The following is a 20,632-nucleotide window of genomic DNA, read 5'->3' as shown; positions in this document are numbered from 1 at the left end:
CCTCGAGAAGGGAGCATCCATCATTGAGGACACTCATCATCCAACAGATGTCCTCTTTTCATTACTACAGCCAGAGAGGAGGTACAGGAGCCTGAAGAGGCATACACAAGATTTTAGGAACAGCTTCTTCCTCTCTGCTATCAGATTTCTGAACGGTCCATGAATACTACTTAATTATTTTTTGTTTCTTATTGCAACCTGTAGTATATTTTTAGTAAATGCACTACACTGCTGCCACAAAACAACATATTTCATGACATATGGTAGTGCCAATAAATCTGATACTGATTCTTCTCCTCAAAATCTTTTCCCTTCCTGTCAAACCTCTCCCTGTAGCTTACACTCAAAAAATTAGTTACAACTTCTGAGCCTTTAACAAGCCAACATACATTTAAGGCTAACTTTCCTTTCAAACCCATTCAAACTACTTTCCTGTCACAGAAACCTTCTCATGGTGAGAGGCTGGCTACAGAGGAGCAAAGAAATTCAAGTGCCACTGCACACAAATCATTAAAGTTTGTGTGCAATCATCTAAAAACCTAATGACTTTCATCACACCAGGGCTGAAAAACAGAAACAGGAAAGTTTTGCTCCTTTGGCTCACAAACTTGGTCAGACTCATGCGGAAAATTGCTTTCTATTTTAGACATTGCACTCTGGAAAAATATTGGCCTTGGAAGGTCCATATTCACCAGCAATATACTGTGAATAAAGGGTCAAATTACAAGATTCAAAGTACATTTATTATCAAAGTATGCCTGCAGTAAACAACCCTGAAATTCGTCTTCCAACAGACAGCCGCGAAACAAAGAAAACCACGGAACCAGTTCAAAGAAAAACATCCAATGCACAAAAAAACGAACAAATCGTGCAAATGGCAAAAGAGCAAGTAAGAAACACATAATCCAAAACACCAAATCACAAAGACTCAGAAAGGTCCAGGCACACTCAGTTCAGTTTCATCTCGCTACCTGCAGACTGCAGTGCTAGGCCACGATGATCAAATTCACACAAAACAGCAATAAAAAACAGGAGTGACCAGAAACCGGGAGAGGTTATCTCAACTAATCTGTTTAGAACAACTCCCCTACCTCTGACAATAGAGCAGTCCTTTCAGAAGCAGCTCAGTTTCACTGAACAAGTGATAAACATCACAATCTTCAACAGGATACATGAGCGCCAGAATGTGACTCACTCACCTTAAACAGCACTTGCAGAAGTAGCCTTTCCTTCTACTTTTTGGCAAGATGAATCTAACTTGGCACCTTGCACTTTGACTGCAAGGTTCCCTCATTACAATCACCAATGTGATTGAAGCTAAACTTACTTCTTCAGTCTCATACTCACATGTCCTTTCTTCACCTCTCCCATACCGGGTGACTGAGCTGCACTGAACTGGCCGTCGTCCAACTCTTCACTAACATCTTCAGGTAAAATGGGAACAGTGAGCCATTAGAGAATGTCCATATGTAGAGTAAATATGTGACACAAGTATGATGAATGGCCACATGTGCAGTGCAGTTGAAAAGGGTGGAATACATAAGATGCACACGTTTCATTTGTGGCACAAGCAATTATAATGGGAAACAGTACATCTATTGACCATATATTTATCATCCAACAGACAATAAATGTATAAAGAACTAACCTAACATGAGTTTGTGTTGAACAAGTAGAATTAGCTGCGACCTGTCACACCACACTGGCAGTACGAGGCACTGGCTGCATCTCTGAGCATGGTGGTGGCCAACACCAACAAGTGCAAGCAGAGAAGAGAATATATGAGTGGCCCTGAGAAGGGCTTGCACAATACTTGCAGGGAAGAGCAGACTGACATAGAACCAGTATGGCCAGCACAGCACCCTCAGGTCTGTGGGCACCCAGGTAAGAAAGCTCTTGAAAGGTGCATTGAAGCAGGATCACGCTCAGAAAGAATAGCACAGATCATATGACCATTAGGCTAACCAATGGGAAGCTATGCACATACTCATGTGACATTGTCAACGTTGATGTGAAGAGCTTCAGGTGAGCAAACTGGCCGCTCAGACTCCAGCTGGCTACATAGGCACAAACCCTGCCCATACCCAGAATGTATGGAATCTTGTTTTCAAGAGCAAGTATCAAGACTGAAACTGATTGTGAAGGTGATATATACAACTGCACAATGAAATGCCATTCAGGAGCAGAAGAGAGTTTCAGTGCATTGTAATTGCACAGAAACATACAGTAACTTAGTACAGTTAGAAATGCAGCAAAACAAAAACAAGTTAGCAAAGCAATTCAATTCCAATGCGAAATAATCTGCAGAGCATTGAATCTGAAACTAGGATTAGAAACAGATTAGATTGAGAGCACACTGCTTCACTGAAGTCCTGTCTCAGCAATACTATTTTGTAACTTCTTAGGTTATGTATGAGCTATGTAATAGGTTTGCAGTTTAATCAATAAGTCAGGTCAAAGAGGCCGAACACATGGAATTTCATTTTTGATCTTGTCTGTAAAATTGCAGATTGAGGAAGAAATTACATTGAGGAATGCAACAGAAATGTATCTAATCCAATACATAACGGGCAGTTTACATGGACATTAGCAAAGGCCAGAGCTCCAGAACAGAATTTGATGCAGGTGGGTCAGATTAGTGAAAATTGCTGTTATTAATATAATGCAATTGAACCATCTCATGGATGACAATTCAAAACAGCAAAATGTTTTAACTGTCAGAAGCAAGAGCACATATGTTCAGTGTATATCTAAAGCCAGGATTGTTAACCTAGCCAACTTCAGTCATGTGATACCTTAACAGAAAGAAGATTTTCCGATAGAAAGTAACGGAGAGCAAGTCTACACAGAACAGAAAGCCATTGAGAGCAATATAGAATTAGGCAATGAAAAAGTGAAGCAATAGCAAAGGCAAGAAAACTTGAAAACATTTTACTCTACAGAGCCAAGCCAGTAAAAGCACTTCTTCAGACCGAAAATGGGCAATGAAGCCTTTCCAAGGAGCTTACAATTATTATTGCAAGAAGGGGATTGGTAACTTCTCAGGCACCATAGTCACTCAAAATGGATTGAAGTAAAACGTTGGGTCCAGTACTATAATAGAACACATATCAAAGAATTGAGATCCATTTTCTGTGCCATTGTTTCCCGGAAGCAGTCTCTGACAATGATATTCAGTGTCATTTATTTCTACTTGAGTATTTATTAAAATAAAATCTTAGTAAGCGCATCCTTGCTTCACCACACAAGCCAGCATTCAAAGTATGTAAATGTTACCGTATACTACCTTGAGATTAATTTTCTTTCAGGGAAAAAACAATCTAATTTGTGAAAAAACACACAGACGACAGACAAAAGAAGGCACACTGCAAATAAAAACATACTGAGCTTATGCATTGTAGAGTCCATGAAAGTGACCCAGTAGGTCAATGAGACATCAATTAACAAATGTTTTTTTGCTCAACTAAAGAACACCACCACATTCCACAATGCTGATAGTTTGAATTATTAATGCACAAAAACTCAGAGTACCAATAAGTTCTGGTCCAACTAAATCTTGAGGAAAAAGTGGAATGAAATCAGTTGAATTATATTTTTGTTTCTGTCTCAAGCCATGGAGAGAAACATTTTAAATGACTTGTTTTTGTGTTAACACTCACCAGCAAATCTGACGTTCAGAAATGGGACATTGAAGCACTAATTGAAGTATGTGGCACAAAGAGATACCTTGTGAAAACAGATAACAGACTTAGAAACGCACATATAGAGAGGCAGCGAAGAGAATACAACAGAGTTCTGCAATTATCAGAGTATTCCAGAAATTGATCCAGCAGAGTCTGTTGAAGAAACAACACATGCAACACCTTTCGCAAGTCAAGAAGTGATACCATGCTAATGACATAAATTCCTTTGTGGAGATCAAAAAGAATCAGAAAATCTGTAGAATGGTTAAATTTGTAAATAAAGAAGCCTCATGAATAGCACTTCCTTTTCAAAAAAGATAAAGCACTGTATTCACACATTCACAGTGTAGTTGAAGAAAATGGAATAAATGTGAAGGATCTGTTTTAAGGGCTCACTATAACAATTAGTGATTCATCTCGTTCTTGGTAATGTATTACAATAAGATTCTACATGATATAGGAGAAGCATACATGGTTAATTAACCACACCGACTAGATTAGTGGTCACCAACCTTTTTAAGCCCAAGATCCCCTACCTGGGCCTTAGTGAAAGGCGAGATCGACCCCAGATCGATTTGTTACACTCATGAGCACTGGGGCAGAAAAAAACTAAAGTAAAACCCCGCAACCCGAAAGTAAAAATAATGCAAAAAAACACCAAGGGTCCCCACCGTTTTTTGCACTGCGGACCAGTTTAATATTGACAATATTCCTGCGGACCAGCCGACGGTGGGGGAAGGGTGTTAAACACGTCGGGAATACAGCGATACTCGAAGGAGGTTCCTTATGTCCAGTCTATTCAGCAATTTAGTTTTCGCGGCTCTCGGCACTTAGCTGCTGTCCCGCGCTGCTCATGTTTTTTCCGCTGAAAAAACTCAGTGGGTTTGTCTTTAAGTACAGGGTGCTTGGACTCAGGGTACCGAAGCAGTTTTGAGGGCTTCATTGCCTCATTAGGCAGCCTCCCGGCCCGAACTCCAGCCACTGCCCGCCCGCCGCCAGACGCCCTGGCCAGGTGTGGCTGGGGTGAGAGGACAAGGTCAGGGCCGGAGGTCCCCATACTGGGGCCACGGCGGCCGCAGTCCAGACAGAGCGACCAACCGACCGAGTTGGGGACCACTGAAGTACACTGTGTAGTGCGGGGGAGCTACGTGCATGCGCACTGGGCAGAAAGAACGGAACTAAAACCCCGCAACCCGGAAACAATCTCTCAACAGTATTTGTGTGCTTATTTTTCTTTTTTTTTAAGATCTACTGGGAAAGTCTCAAAGATCAACCAGTCGACGGGTTGGCGACCACTATGCTAGAGGTTAGTGTAGCCCGAACAACTGGTAGCTATGGCCCTCCACCATTCTTACATGTTGATCCAATGGGTGGTAGAGGATGATGAGTGCGTGACCAACATATAGGAACACCGACTACACTGCACTGTGGAATTTGAAAGCAACGATAAGCTCCGAATGAAACTGATGAATGCAAATGACCTGTTGTGGAGCACAAGCTTCCTTTCTGCTACTCTGCCCTCAGATGCCATCCAGAAGTGACTCCACAATTTCTTCATTCAAAAATAAATTTTATACATGAAACATTTACTGCCTATTGGGAGCTTACCACAATATCTTCAAGGGGGAGGAAGAGCCATTAAATCTAGCAAGAAGAAATCCGCATTAAGCACAGGTGCCGTACTCACATTAAAAATGGGCTTAAATGCTTAAAGCCCTGCAGCCTCTATGGTTTCACTTCTGCCTGGAACAGCTGATCTTGACAGCTGCAACGGTCCAACTTTGGGAAACTCAGGGAGCCTTCACCGCTTGTATACATTTGAAAAGGTTTAAACAAGAACAGTGGTGATGTACTTTGTTAAATCATAGACATGACACTGAAACACAAGGTGATTAATCCACCTGCTATTCCTCACAGATTAAGCTTTCTATGCTGCTACCGACCTACTGAAATAAACGTACCTGTAAACTTTCTACTCTGCTAAAGTCCATCTGAAGATGACATCTTAAGTAAGCAAAAGAGATTTTTAAACTTGTGTGAGTAAAGTTATAGGATGCCCTCTAACAGTTTAATGGAGAGGCCATGTCAACATTTCAAAATTGGTTGGTGACAAAGTGGAATCTGGGTGCAGGGGAGACTTTTGGGATCAGATCACTATGCGTGGAGGATAAGCATCAAGATAGATTGATTTTTTAACAGCAGATCTAGTTTCAAGTTTAATTCTGCACGTCAGCTCAGGCTCAATAGCGGCATTCTTGGCTTGGGTTTGGAAAAGTGAGTTCAAGACTCACTGAAGATGACTAACCCCAAAATCTCGGCTATAAACTCAGAAACAGCAGTGACAGAATGGTGCATTGTCAGAGGAGGTATTGAATCAAGGACCCTTCTCCCTCAGCAGTCAATCCTCAATTAGAAACCATTTAAAAGAATAGCCAAGCAAGTTATCTGAACATTATTGTTTTTGGGCACTTGACTTTGTGTGTGTGTAAATGAGCCACAAAGGTCCACTATAACGCAATAGTGGCAATATTTCATTGGCTGTGAAGTGCTTGAAATGATCCAAGTTTTTCCAGAAGTGCTCTGAAGTTGCAAATAAAATCTAATTATCTGACACCATGAAGCTCAAAGTGAGATTGCTTACTACTGCCCACCACTCAAGGATAATATCCGATCAAAGACTAAGCTCTCAAGCAGTACAGTAAGTCATACAATTCACCACATCAAAGAAGCCACTGCAAAGTTGTTACTGCGATAAAGAATCCTAAGTCAATGCTAGGGAGCCAAACTGTACTTGTGATGAAACAATTATAGATTGTTAAAGAGATCAGCTCAGGAGACAAAGTCATGGATAGAGAGATGGTAATTTTCAGAGTGCACATTGATGCAGGGAACCTCAAGGGCAGCCAACAAAACAGAACTAAGTTGCAAATGCAATGCCAATAATTTTCTTGCAGTGGGATATGCTGCTTATATCCATATTCTCCTTAGAAAATGGACACCCATTTTCATGAAAGGCAGATATTTCAAGGCAGGGAAGGGGGATTTTCTTTGAAGAAAAATGGCACATAGTTGATTCCTGGTAATTGGGCCAACGGTTAATTCGGGCAGCCGCTTATTTGGGACAACTTTCAAAGAACAAAAACAAATGAAGAAAATAGCTGTGGTTCCCTTTGTTAATTTGGGCAGAATCTGGTCAGTCATGTGCATTTGTGTGGCTATTAGGCACTACACCATGTTTAGAGTAAACAGTTGCAAATGCTTGTGTTGTTACCCAGTTGGGCTGATGGACACCGACTCAGAAAGCAAATACTTTTTGATAATTTTGTTTTTATTCTATTTTCACTCTAAAAAAAATTGAGCCACTTGCCACAAAATGATTTGGCACTAGCTGAAAATATTACCCTACAGGACAAATTAAAAGCCATCGGCCTAACACCACTCATAGGCAGCTGGCAAAGATAACTGGAGTGCTGAAATCTACAACTGCACGCTGATACATTTGCAAAATCAGTTGGGAGAAGAATGAACATTACACGAGGGACAACAGGGAACATCCCAGAAATGAAAACACGAGGGCAAGGGTCCAGATGTTGAAGAGGCTCCCAATCAATGGTTTTCCACTGTAACTGGATGAGCTATGCAGGTCAGTGGACCAATGTCAAAAAACAAGTCAGAGGAGCTAGCTAAGAAGCTGAGTCACGAGGATTTTAAAGGCTGGTCGTCTCAATGGAAATGTAGGCACCACATTGAATTCAGGAAAGCACATGGCGAGAAAGGTAGCACTGATGCTGTAAGTGCAGAAACAAGGAAATCTACAAAACTCCCCGACTTGCTTCAGAACTTTTGTACATACAGATGATATCTACAACGTCAATAAAACAGGTCTTTTATTTAAAAAATTATGCCACGCCAAATGGTTCCCTTGACTACAAACACTATCAGTTTCAAAGAAAGCAATAGATTGCATAGCTGTGTTGTGTTGTCCAAATATATAAGGAACTGATAAAAAGAAATTGTTGGTTATTGGGAGAAGTGTTAAACCTCGATACTATAAGGAGCTAAGACTGGGATAATTTACCAATTGAGTACTATACCAGCATACACTCGATGAGTTCCTCCATCGAAATCATTACAAACTTATACACAGTTTTACAGTACTGTAGCAATATTGGTAATGTTCTAATTTGTTTATGTATTTAAATTCATAATTTGTTATTCAGTTAATGGTAGCTAGCCGTTTTTATACTTTTCTATTTCCATGAAACTTCAGATAATTGGGGCAGCCGCATAATTGGGCCAAAATGTACTGGTCCTGATGTGCCCCAATTAACTGAAATCCACGACATTATTATTCAAATACTCACTCAGAGATACTTGACTGGGAACTAGTCTAAGCCATTGCTTGGCATTTGCCCATTCTCCACCCTGAAAGGCTACTGTGAAAAAGAGGAGGAGGAGAGATGCAAACGTAAAAGTATACCACAATGCTGTCGAGTGCAAAAAATAAGTTAATCGGAGCTAGAAACAAAAAAACGTGATCTGGCATTGCTTCCTTGGGCCTAGCAGGCCTCCCTGTACAGAGGTACAAAGGAGCTGTAGGAAGCTCTGCCAGGCCTGGCAACCAGCACAGCAAACCAGTCTTCAGCTGTCAACATTCAGACTGCTTACAATGGGCCTCATGCTGCGGGTGTAGCAGGGCCAGCTCAAAGCCTATTTTGTGAGGTGAGCAAAGCCTCTGAAAACCTACATAGTTGACTTACACAAAGCCTCAAGGGATTGTATTATGGGAACAGACTCCCCCGGCAAACACACACACACACACACACACACACACACACACACACACACATCACCACCCTAAACCCCCCTTTCCTCTTAGTCCCTCCATTCTTCATGGACCGTGGCATACTCTATAATTAATTTATTTAAGTTTACATTATTTTAACATTTATAGTAAGTACAGTGCAAGAACACTATACTCACTGTGTTATCCAGGGTCTGTTCACAATTCCTTCAGTTCTCCTAACTGTTGTTAAATACTCTTGCTGCTCAGTGGCTACAGGCACTTCTGGGTATGATACAGAGCTGGACTCCTTATCCATGGTACAGTACAAATTGGACATCCACTTTTCCAAACCAGTTGAACGTGTCAAAGAAAGCAAGTGGCTAAACAGCTGGAGGTCTGATCAGAATATGCATTGGGCATTATTCCTGGTACTGCTCACATCAGAATGCAGAGAGCCACATGGCTGGTTTCAGGTCTTAAATCTGGCTGTAAAGGAAGAAAGCAAATTTTGCTTTGCAGTCTTGAAAGCATCCAAGAAGTGATCCTCAGAACTTTAAAATAATTTGGCAATTGGGGGGGGGGGGGGGGGGGGGGAACACCAGAAAATTACTTTTAAACTAAACTGTGAGAGAAGATTAAAAGGAAGCATGTTTTAAATTCACAATCATACCAAAACTGAAATCAAAAAATGCTCTTCACTAAAGAAAATAGCTAGAATACTCCATGTATTTCCACATGGAGTAGTAGAGATGGGAAGCATGGAAGCATTTAAGGTAAGAGTTTAGCCCTGAATAGACACTACTCAGGAGAAGTTCTGATCTGTTCAATCCAAAGTACTCTGGGCTGGTTTCTCCCTCTTCCAGCCTTTGTAAACGTGAGCTTGATTCAAACTCAGCTGCTCAAACTATAACTCACAGCAATTCCTGTCACTCGGCAAGCTGGCACACAGATCAGCAACATCTGTGTTTCAGAATTCTCACCTTATGTTCAAACCGCTTCTTGGTCATGGGCATCATTATATCTTTAACATTCTCCAACCCTACAAGCAAAAAAACTCTTCATTTCTTCAATTTAACCCTTCCAATCTTAGTCTCTTCATCAATGTAGGCCATGGACTTCCCCCGGGCTTCTGAATTCCCTTGAACAGTTTCTCTCCTCGTTTTGAGAATCTTCCTAAAACTAAAGCTTAATTCTTTAACCAAGCTTCTGGGCATTGCATTAAACCCTCTTTAACCAGCATGGTGACAGATTGAGTCTAATTTATGCTGTTGACAAAGTAAGCTCTCCCCTCAAAATTTTTGAGACAATCTTCCAGAAATTTGGTAGGGTGAAGCAGGGAAGGGGTGCATATATTAGTAACCTTCTTCAACAGGAGCTTAAATGCCCATCAATACCAACATCTGGTCAATAAAATACCCAGGAATATTTATTTCAGCCAGCCTCTGCACCTGCAGAATGAGAGGACACAAAGCTCTGAAATATTTTTTTGGATTCGTTCCTCTTCTCACTGGTCAGGCATTTACATACCTGTCCTCCTTCAGTGACCACAGATGTTCACTCTCACTAACACCAGATGGTTCAGCAAGAGACGCATCAAGTGCAACCAGATTTTTCCTTGCCCTTTGCCCTTCCTGTCTGAACATATTCCAAAAGAACACTGTTTGCACATTGCATTAAATGACAAGCTTATACCCCAGTTGCAAATTTCAGTCCTTGAGAATGACCTTCTGATGCTGTTGTGAAGCAGTTCAAGATCACAGACCAGAGCCCAGAAATCTCCCAAGGCAATTCAGGTCCATAGTAAATGTTCTGAATTCACACTCTGAAAATGGCCTTTTTAAAATTCTAGAATGGAATCACAACATTAACTCTGATTGTAAAAATACAGAATACTACTTATATATGCACCCTTTCCCTGCTTCATCCTTCCAAATTTATAGACAACTGTTTCAAAAATTTTGAGGAATGAACTTAGAGGGACTCCTATTGCTACTTTGTCTGTCATAAAAACAACCTACCTTCCCTATGGAGCTTTAAATAAGAGTCAATAATAGTGGGGATTAATTAACATCCACAATAAATATTACTTTTTTGGTGGTCCTTTCACAGGTGGCACGTAATTAAGTCTCAACAATCAATTTTCATTCTTAAATCTGATAATCAAAGGTAGTTTCCAAATTTCATGGACCCAGGCTCCTTCAAACAACACCCCCCCCCCCCCACCACCACCACTGTCCACCCCCCCCCCCAAGGAAGAACTTCATCAGAAGCATAAGCACCCATGATGCTGATCTCCTTTAAAGTTTGATCACCTCAAGGTTGAAAAACAGGTAGGTAAAAAGAGAGAACATGCAAGAGAAGGAGTAAAAGGGAAATCCCTAAATTACTGATTAAAAAGTATGAAGAAATTCCCAGTTGTAATACGATGACTAATGAGAAGTTCTGCTGCTCCAGGAAAGAAAATATTCCAGGTGATCGATCTTACACTAAACGTCTTCAGCAGATTAATCACATTATATGGTTTACAATGTTTGTTTTGAAACAATAAATGTTAATGAGGTGGAGAATTCATCGCTATGTAGTACTGTGAGATATGCAGCGAAACCAGTCACGGTAATATTAGATTACACAACCCCTTCATCTGCAGAGCTCGTCTACTCACTTTACACTTATGGCTGCGTGGCCAAGCACAGCTCCCATGTCATATTCAAGCTTGCTGATGACACCATCATCATAGACCAAATCAAAGGTGGTGATGGATCAGCATATCAGCATATAGGTGGAGAGAATCAGCAACTTTAAATTATCAGATTGAAAACCTGGCTGAGTGATGCCACAACAACAACCTCTCACTCAGTGCCAGCAAGACCACTTCAGGAGAGGGAAACCTGAGGTCCACAAGCCAGTCCTCAGCAGAGGACCTGAGGTGGAGAGAGTCAGCAACTTTAAATTCTTCAGTGTTATCATTTTGGAGGACCTGTCCTGGGCCCAGAACATAAATGCAATTGCAAAGAAAGCACAGCAGCACCTCTACTTCTTTAGGAGTTGGTGAAGATTCGGCATGACATCTAAAACTTTGACAAATCTCTATAGATGTGTGATGAAGAGTACATTGACTGTCTGTGTCACACCCTGGTATGGAAACACTAATGCCTTTGGATGGAAAAATCCTTTGAACAGTAGAGAATATGGCCCAGTCCATCATGGGTAAAGCACTCCCCACTACTTAGCACACCTATGTGAAGATGTAGATGTATTGTTGCAGAAAAGCAGCATCCATCATTAAGGACCCCCACCACCCAGCTCATGCTCTCTTCTTGCTGCTGCTATCAGGAAGATGGTATAGGAGCCCCAGGGCTCACAATTGTTCAGGAACAGTTATTACCTCTCAACCATCAGGCTCTTGAACCAAACGGGATAACATCACTCAACTTCACTTGTCCCATCATTAAAACATTTCCAGCCTATGGGCTCACTCTCAAGGACTCTTCACCTCACGTTCTCAATATTTATTGCTTATTTGTTTAATATTATTATTTCTTTCTTTTTTCTATTTGGACAGCTTGTTGTCTTTTGCACACTGGTTGAATGTCCAAGTTTGTGCAGTCTTTCATTGATTCGATGATGGTTACTATTCTATTATGGATTTTTTGAGTAGGTCCACAAGAAAATGAATCTCAGGATTGTGTGTGATGACTCTGATAATAAATTTACTTTGAACTTTGAAAATGTTGCACATGACAGATCAACAAGTTTCAAACTAACAAGTCCTATTGAAACTATCCAAACTCCGGTTAACTTGGTAAAAGAGACCGGCACCATCGTAACATACATGAATGGTGGATTCACATATGTTGAGATAAATACTCATCCAAAAGTGACTTTAAGGTGGTAAAACAGCACAAATGATTTTGCAAGGGAAAGGAACATCAAACAACTGGACATTGATTGAAGATTTAAGGGCATACCTTTGAAGTATGCCCTTAAACCTTCAAGGGAGAGTTAGATAGAGCTCTTATAGATAGCGGGGTTAAGGGATATGGGGAAAGGGCAGGAACGGGGTACTGATTGTGTATGATCAGCCATGATCACAGTGAATGGCGGTGCTGGCTAGAAGGGCCGAATGGCCTACTCCTGCACCTACTACCTACTGTCTATTGAAGTAGGCTCTTTAGAGTAAGAAAGAACACAAACAAAAAGTTAGGGAAATAATCCAAGAGTTGGAGGGAAAATGCTGAAGACTATGCTGCTCATTATAGAGTGTTTGGACGGAGACTGAAGAGCTGAGGGTTTAATATAATAGAGGGTGAAAGAAACAAAAAATGATTTAATGGGTATCCTTGGGAAAACTTTACTCTTGTGTCACTGTTGGTCAAAGCACTATCAGGGTTGAAAACTCATTAATAATCATATCCCACGGTGAAATAGCAGCCATTGCTTACTCATCCACAGCCAAAAGAAATGCATCTATGAGATACAGGAGAGCTCTAGGTACATTGATGATTTCAGGGAAGAGGAAAGAGAATACAGCACCCAGGAGACTAGCTCTAGATATCAATAAACCTTAGACCCCTAATGACTTTGATAAACACTTCACTTCCTGCCCTGTGACCTCATCGCTGTCATGTAATCCTGCCTGATAACAAGCTGTTGAGTTCTCTTCCTCAGCTCAGAGGGCAGAAGGAATCAGAATAAAGTTTATTCTCACTGACATCAATGTGATTTTTTAAAATTGTAACTTACAGTAGTTCATTACGCCTACACTGTACTGCTGCCACAAAACAACACAGAGCGAAAAGGGGCATAGAAGGTAGTGTTCATGGACCGCTCAGAACTTCGGAGGCAAAGGGGTAGAATCTGTTGCTAAAACACTTGAGTATGGGTCTTCAGACTCTTGTACTTTATAGCAATGAGGCATATCCGTGATGGTTGAGGGTCCTTAACGATGGATATTGTCGCTATGATGAAGATGTCCTCAATGGGGAGGAGGCGGCTTGTGCCCATGAAAGAACAGGCTGAGCCTCCAACACTCTAAAGCCTGTCACAATCCTGAGCATTGATACAGTCGGTCAGAATGCTCTCCAGAGTACACCTGTGCTAGATGACGTAACCACTACACAGCCCTATTCTACAATAGCCTTAAAACAACCCCAATGTGTTCTGGGTCATCCTGAAACAAAACAAACTCAGTGGTAGGGGTTAAGTTTGATCACGCTGCAGACTTTCTCACCACGTTCGGGTTTGTACAAACAGGGAGCTGTGGGTGACGGGGGGGAGGGTGTTGGGAGGGGGAAGAGGAAGAAGTTGGGGACAAGAGAGTACTAAGGTCATACTAGCTTACAATCACAGATTTTCCACAGAGAAAAAGTTAAAATAAAGAGAACAACTTCAAATTACAACACCCCAGGAGAAAATGTATTTTTCCCCATAAAATGAGCAGTCTTTTCTAACCTATCATAGTTACATAAAAACACCTACTGTTTCCCACACAGTACTAATTTTGAATTAGTTATAATGTCACAAGAAAAGTTTCTCATTATGACTTCTAACCCTAAGTGCTAGCAAGGAATAGGTAGGGCTGCTTAATATTACAGAATCCACACACAGCAAACATTGCAATCTTTGTTCAACAGAGCAGAAACAGACAGCAAATATTTGTCTTGGGTGCAGAACAGGAAAGAATTCAAAAAGGAACTGACCCTTTCCCTTTCTATTACCCACGGACAAATAACAATATTCCAAGCACTCTACACGTGGGGAGAGCATGCTCTTATCTCAGTAGTAACATCTGTCACAATGGGGCAGAAGGTGTCTCAATAGCATTGTTTAGTGAACTCAGGAGGAGGCATGTTTCGAAAAGCCATCCATTCATCAGCTTTTCTCCCTTCTGTCCTGTTTTGGCCAATTCTGATTCGTGTCAGACATTAGTTCAATCCACCCTTCAACACCTCACTCCGGGAGCCAAGTATGCAAAATGAACCTCTGAATACTCAACTTTAGTTCATTGTGGGACGCCATTTCCCACCATATGCAAACAACTCCTCCACAGGAAAAGGACCAGAGGCAGGGATAAAGCTGTGTACCACTGTAACTGAAAAGCAGGTAAGAACAATGGCCCGCTCCAGACACACTCCACTGAATCAGGGAATCAGTTCAATACTAAGCATCACAATGGGAAATGGTCCTTTTCATTTAGAGAAGGTTCATTATTCCTTGGAACGTAGAAGATTGAGAGGAGACTTGATAGACGTATACAAAATTATGAGGGGTATAGACAGGGTAAATGCAAGCAAGTCTTTTCCACTGAGGCAAGGTGGGAGTACAGCCAGAGGTCATGGGGTAAGGGTGAGAGGTGAAAAGTTTAAGGAGAGCATGAGGGAAAACTTCTTCATTCAGAGGGTGGTGAGAGTGTGGAATGAGTGGCTGGCACAAGTGATGCATGGAATCTCAGTTTCAACGTCTAAGAGTAGTTTGGGCAGGTACGTCGATGGTAAGAATATGGAGGGCTATGGAACCAGTTCTGGTCAATGGGAGTAGGTAGTTTAAGTGGTTTCAGCATGGACTAGATGGGCTGAAGGGCCTATTTCTGTGCTGTACTCCCCTGTGACAATGACTGAATAAGGAATACACACAAAATGCCGGTGGAACGCAGCAGGCCAGGCGGCATCTATATGAAGAAGTACAGTCGACGTTTCGGGAATATGTCTCGGAGCACTATTTCAATTCTGACTCTGTTAGCAGTCAAGTGCATTCCAGAAAATTGCTCTCCACCGTCCATTATACAATCATTCAGCTTACTAACAAAAGTAGTGCAAAAGATATGAAGAAACAGGTGGCCATAGGATCAATCTGTTAGACATTTGCAATCACAGATTACTAATTATAGATTAGTGATCACTCATCTAGGAATAAATTCTTTCTTATCCAATTATTGATGCATCGTCACAGATTGAAACCAAACCCCTTGTGCAGCAGAATAAAGTGACAGCAATGTTTGAGATATCAATCACTTTTGATAAAAACGAAACAAGCTCCAGGAGACACTGAAATCCTCTTAATTCTTTATGCCAACAAGCAGCAGATTAGAAAACTGCTCAGGAGAATGGAATTTTTAGGTTACATTCATTTTTCAGGGTCTGAGTGTCACTAGAGAGGCCAGCATTGATTGCCTATCCTTACATGGCCACCAGTGACTGCTAAGCCTTTTCAGAGAGTGTTTAAGCCCAATCACATTGGACCGTACATTTCCTCCCCCGATGGACGTTAGTGAACTCGATGGATTCTTCCAAATTTATTCCATTTAAAATGTTACTTTATTAACTGAATTTAAATTCCACAACTGTTGTGGTGGGATTTGATGCCAGAGACTTTGGATTGTGGAATCTAAGCTTCTGCATTGATAGTCCAGTAATTTAGCGTCTGTGCCACCACCAGACTGAGGTTGTTCCTTTGTAAAGGACTGCTACCACACCATACTCATTATGCATCATGTTCATTTATTCCGAAGTGTACTGCTGCTCCTTGAAAGGAAGCACTTCTTTGTATTTAAGCCAACTCATTAACGAAGGAATTTATAACCATTACTTCAGTCTCAGCAACCCTGTTTTAACAAGCTGCTTTTAAACTAAATTCAATCCCTTGATCATATAAGTCTGATCATACTCTACATAATACAAAATAAATTACGAGAGAAAAACTGCCTCCAAAATGTTTCTTTTAACTGGGCTCCTTAACTTTAACTGGGATCAGATTTCCTGCCAACATCAAATCAAAAATCATTCACCCAATTTTAATGATAACCCTTCAGCTCTAGCCATCTACTTCAGGAAGACAGCAGTCCACAATCATTGGAAAACCACATTTCTGAGAACGTAAGAAATGGGAGTGAGCCATTTGCCCTTCAGTATGTCTAATCCACCACTCAATAAAGTCATGGCTCATCTTTTAACACAGAACTTCATCCCTGCACTAACCTGGTAATTCCCTTAATATCTATACAATACTTCGGGTAATGTTTTATTCAACTTAAAATCTGTCCAAATAGAGCAGCGCCCTACAAATCACAGCAGTGGAAATTAGATGAAGAATAAAGCACTGGTCATCTTTCAGATTAGGCACATATAAGACTGCATCAAATAGCCGTTTCCAAACTCAAAACCTAGAGTCCTACATAAATGCATCAAGGAAGGAAGCCTTCAACTTCAAGCAGCATGTTAGCGTAGCAGTGAGCACAATGCTTTACAGTGCCAAGCTGTAATATTGGGTTCAATTCCCGCTGCAGTAAGGAGTTAGTTTGTTCTCCACATGACCATGTGGGTTCCCTCCAGGTGCTTCACTTTCCTCCCACGTCTCACAAGGGCGTACAGGTCAGGGTTAGGGTCAGTAAGTTGCGGGCATGCTATGTTGGTGCGGGAATTGGATACTCGTATGCTTCACAGCACAACCCTTGCTGATTTGATTCGATGTCAACGACACATTTTACTGCACATTTCAATAGGCATATATGGGACAAATGAAGATAATCATTAAGCTAACATTTCCAACAGGAAAAAGGCATCTGCTCTCTTCTCTCAAAAGAGCAGATATTTTTGCCCTTCATCTGGGCACAGTGTCAAACACAAATCCCAACTGCTAAAACATAATCACAGGTTTCTAGAGACTTACAGATAGCCTTCTCAAGATGGTCATCTTGGGAACTAAAACACAACCCTTTCTACAGAGCAAAGCCACATGTGTAGAGCTGAATTGTTGGCAGCCCTACTAAGTATTTCAATCTCTGTAGAGAATTCAATTCAAGGCTTACAAAAGGAAGACGACAGTTTTCTGTTCCAGAGGATAAGATTTCATGGCCAAGGATATTGTGCATTAATTGACTATTCAACAGAACTCTCCACAATAACTCACCTTTAGAATTTCAACTGCTTGAACTCTTGAATACCTCAAATTATTATTTTCTTCCTCATTTTCTTCTAACAGTGCCAATAGCTGAACTCTATTGGAATTATAGTAACACAACTACTATAACTACTATTTTTAATGTGGTTAAAAAAAACAATAAGCATTTGATCAGGATGATAAAAAAAGCCAGGTCCTCCCAATGATTCCCTGCAATTCACACCGTGCCAATGGTAAAGCGTGAGAAACTGCTTGAGTCTTCTGATTCTCCTTCTTTGATCCAAAGCTGAAACCCACTACAGACAATAAACTCTCCTTGCTTTATCATAAATCACAGAAATTTTAATATCAAATCATACTGACTAAAAAGGTCAAACAGATTATACATTAGCAGCCTCCTTAAATATTTTAAATACTTTCACTCTTTCATCCACCCATAGCAAGAATATGCTGGAATATGCTGCATCACTGTCAGGTATGGGGGGGTGGGGGGGGGCAAGGATACTGCACAGGATCAAAAGAAGGGCAGTGTCCATCATAACCAAATGGTGACTTTTCTGTCTATTTTGCCAAAGCACCATTCATTCACCTTTATGATTAACAGTATTTAATACAAAGCACATCTTGCATTTCTGTCAGCTTCCTCAATGGCCCCCTTTAGATATCAGCCTTCTGTTTCATACCATAATTCTAAAATTTCAATAGATCATATATATATTTATAACTACTCTTGCTTAACATAATTTTTCAGGGTTTTATAAACACCAAGTATACTCAGTGGCCACTTCATTAGGTACAACTGTACACCTGCTCTTTATTGCAAAGATCTAATCAGCCAATCATGTGGCAGCAACTCAATACATAAAAGCATGCAGACATGGTCAAGAGGTTTAGTTGTTGTTCAGACAAAGCATCAGAATGGGGAAGAATTGTGATCTAAGTGACTTTGACTGTGCAATTAATGTTGGTGCTAGATGGGGTGGTTTGAGTATCTTAGAAACTGCTGATCTCCTGGGATTTTCACTTGAGTTTACAAAGAATGGTGTGGAAAACAAAAAAATAACCAGTGATTGACAGTTTTATGGACAAAAATATCTTGTTAATGAGTGTGGTCAGAGGAGAATGGCTAGACTGGTTCAAGCCAACATGAAGATGATAATAACTCAACTACGTGTTGCGACAGTGGTGTGCAGAAGAGCATCTCTAAACGCACAACACATCATACCTTGAAGCGGACATTTACAGCAGCAGAAGTTCATGAACATCCTGTACCTAATAAGCTGGCCACTGAGCCTACATGTATACTTGATGGTTGGCATTTTCCTGGGGGAGCAGAAAGGTCTTCTTCAATTCCATACGATTTCATGACTTGATCATTCTCATACCCTCTCCTATTTAATGCAATAGCTAATTTTGTTACCATGTTTTCAATAAGGAGCCAGATTGTGCTTACAGCTACTTGGCATTTCCATAGAGAACCACTCTCTTTTTTTTTTACACAATGCGTGCATCAGTACAAGCCAGATTTCACATCTGCCTACTGAGGCACAAACATACTGGGGAGCAAGTGCAAGAGCATCCAACACAACTCCATTCTTTTGATTACGGTTGCTGCCTTTCACTGGAAAGCAAGCAAAGATACATGACTAATTCATCAACAAAATTAATAATTTTGATCTTTTACACAAACTTAATACTTTAGCCATATTTAATGTTTAATTTGAATGTTTGTCAAGGGGCAATTTTCAACCGACAGAGATATTTGGAAACATTGAAAAAGCCTGTTGATACCATGAGCTGTCAGAAATCCATCAGGGCGAATGCCTCACTCTTCCTGTTGTGGATATGCCCACTGCGGACCACTCTGCTTTGCTGGCGGACAATGGTGCAACGCCACTCCCGCGCCAGGAACTGCACAGTTGGAGAAGTATTCTCACAATGGGAACAACCACGAGGTGGAGGCTGGGTCCAGCATGATCAATCTATTGTATATGGGAGAAAGGTCAATTGTTTTGCAGTAATCACTTTAATGGTGAAAAGCAACTAGCTTTTGTATAATTATGGGTCTGTCCTTCAAGGCTTGTGACTACATTGACCTATCTAACACCAGGACACACTGCTGATGGTCACAATTCCCAAGTTATAAAGAGAGACTTCTGAAGCAATAAAAGGAGGAAGGGGCATCCTCCATTACCCAGGACATGCCCTGCTCTCATTGCTACCATTCTGAAGGTGGTACAGGAGCCTGAAGGCAAACATTCAATGATTCAGGAACAGCTTCTTCCCCTCTGCCATCCGATTTCTGAATGGATATTGAATACATGAAACACTATTTCACTACTTTTTTAAAATTTTTGCCCTACTTATTTAATTTAAATATTTTATTGATATATACATATACTTACTGTAATTTAGCTTGTTTCCCAATTATTATGTATTGTACTGCTGCCACCAAGACAACAAATTTCATGCCATATACCGGTGACATTAAACCTAATTCTGAACTTGAATTTCTACAATGTTGAAGCATTTTGAAGCATTAACTGTAATTTTCTTTCATTCATCGGTAACATACAAGATCATGAAACTTTACATAGCTCAGCACTCCAAATGTGCATTTACTCATTAAGATGAAGATTCTCCAGCACCCAGGGCATGTCCTTTTCTCACTGTTTCCATCAGTTAGGAGATACAGAAGCCTGAAGGCACACACTCAGTGATTCAGGAACAGCTTCTTCCCCTCTGCCATCCATTTCCTAAATGGACATTCAAGCTTTGGAAACTACCTCACTTTTTAAAAAATATACAGTATTTCTGTTTTTTGCACATTTCTAAAAATCTATTCAATATACATAATCAATTTACTTCTTTATTTCTTATTTTTTATTTTATTAATTGTTATTATTTCTTTTTCTCTCTGCTAGATTACGTATTGCATTGAACTGCTGCAGCTAAGTTAACAAACTTCACGTCACATGTCGCTGATAATAAACCTGATTCTGATTCTATAGCCTGCTTCTTCAAAATTGCTATCGGAAGACATAATTCAGTAAACCACACTATCGCTTTAAGGATTAGAAGCAAAATGTGCACATCTGTAATGAAGTTTGGCCTCACCATTGGCTGTTGCTTTGAAATATTATTGAAGATCAGGATGAAGAGAGTGGTGATGGAGAGGCAAATAACTAGCAATGTTTCTCAGAATCTTTACAGCTTGTGATTAAGTGAACGATTTGGATGTGGAAGAAGCATGATCAGCAAGTTTGTA

The 20,632-nt window shown here is 40.6% G+C and overlaps 1 protein-coding gene across 2 annotated transcripts in view; it reads right to left on the bottom strand.

The window, feature by feature from the left end:
- The window catches only part of efnb1 (ephrin-B1), a 176,647-nt gene that overhangs the window by 91,908 nt on the left and 64,107 nt on the right, over positions 1–20,632 (bottom strand). Inside the window, exon 1 of one of the 2 annotated variants that reach the window (XM_073058125.1) lies at positions 8,667–8,800. The exons of the other annotated variant lie outside the window; for it this stretch is intronic. Coding sequence (XP_072914226.1) covers positions 8,667–8,785 — 119 coding nt within the window. The 5' untranslated portion in view covers positions 8,786–8,800. Of the gene's footprint in view, positions 1–8,666; positions 8,801–20,632 lie in introns of those variants that run through there. 2 annotated transcript variants of the gene reach the window in all.

The sequence above is a fragment of the Hemitrygon akajei genome, chromosome 10 (genome assembly GCF_048418815.1).
Source record: "Hemitrygon akajei chromosome 10, sHemAka1.3, whole genome shotgun sequence".
In the NCBI taxonomy this organism is placed as follows: domain Eukaryota; kingdom Metazoa; phylum Chordata; class Chondrichthyes; order Myliobatiformes; family Dasyatidae; genus Hemitrygon; species Hemitrygon akajei.
This window is presented reverse-complemented; position numbering and strand designations above follow the sequence as displayed.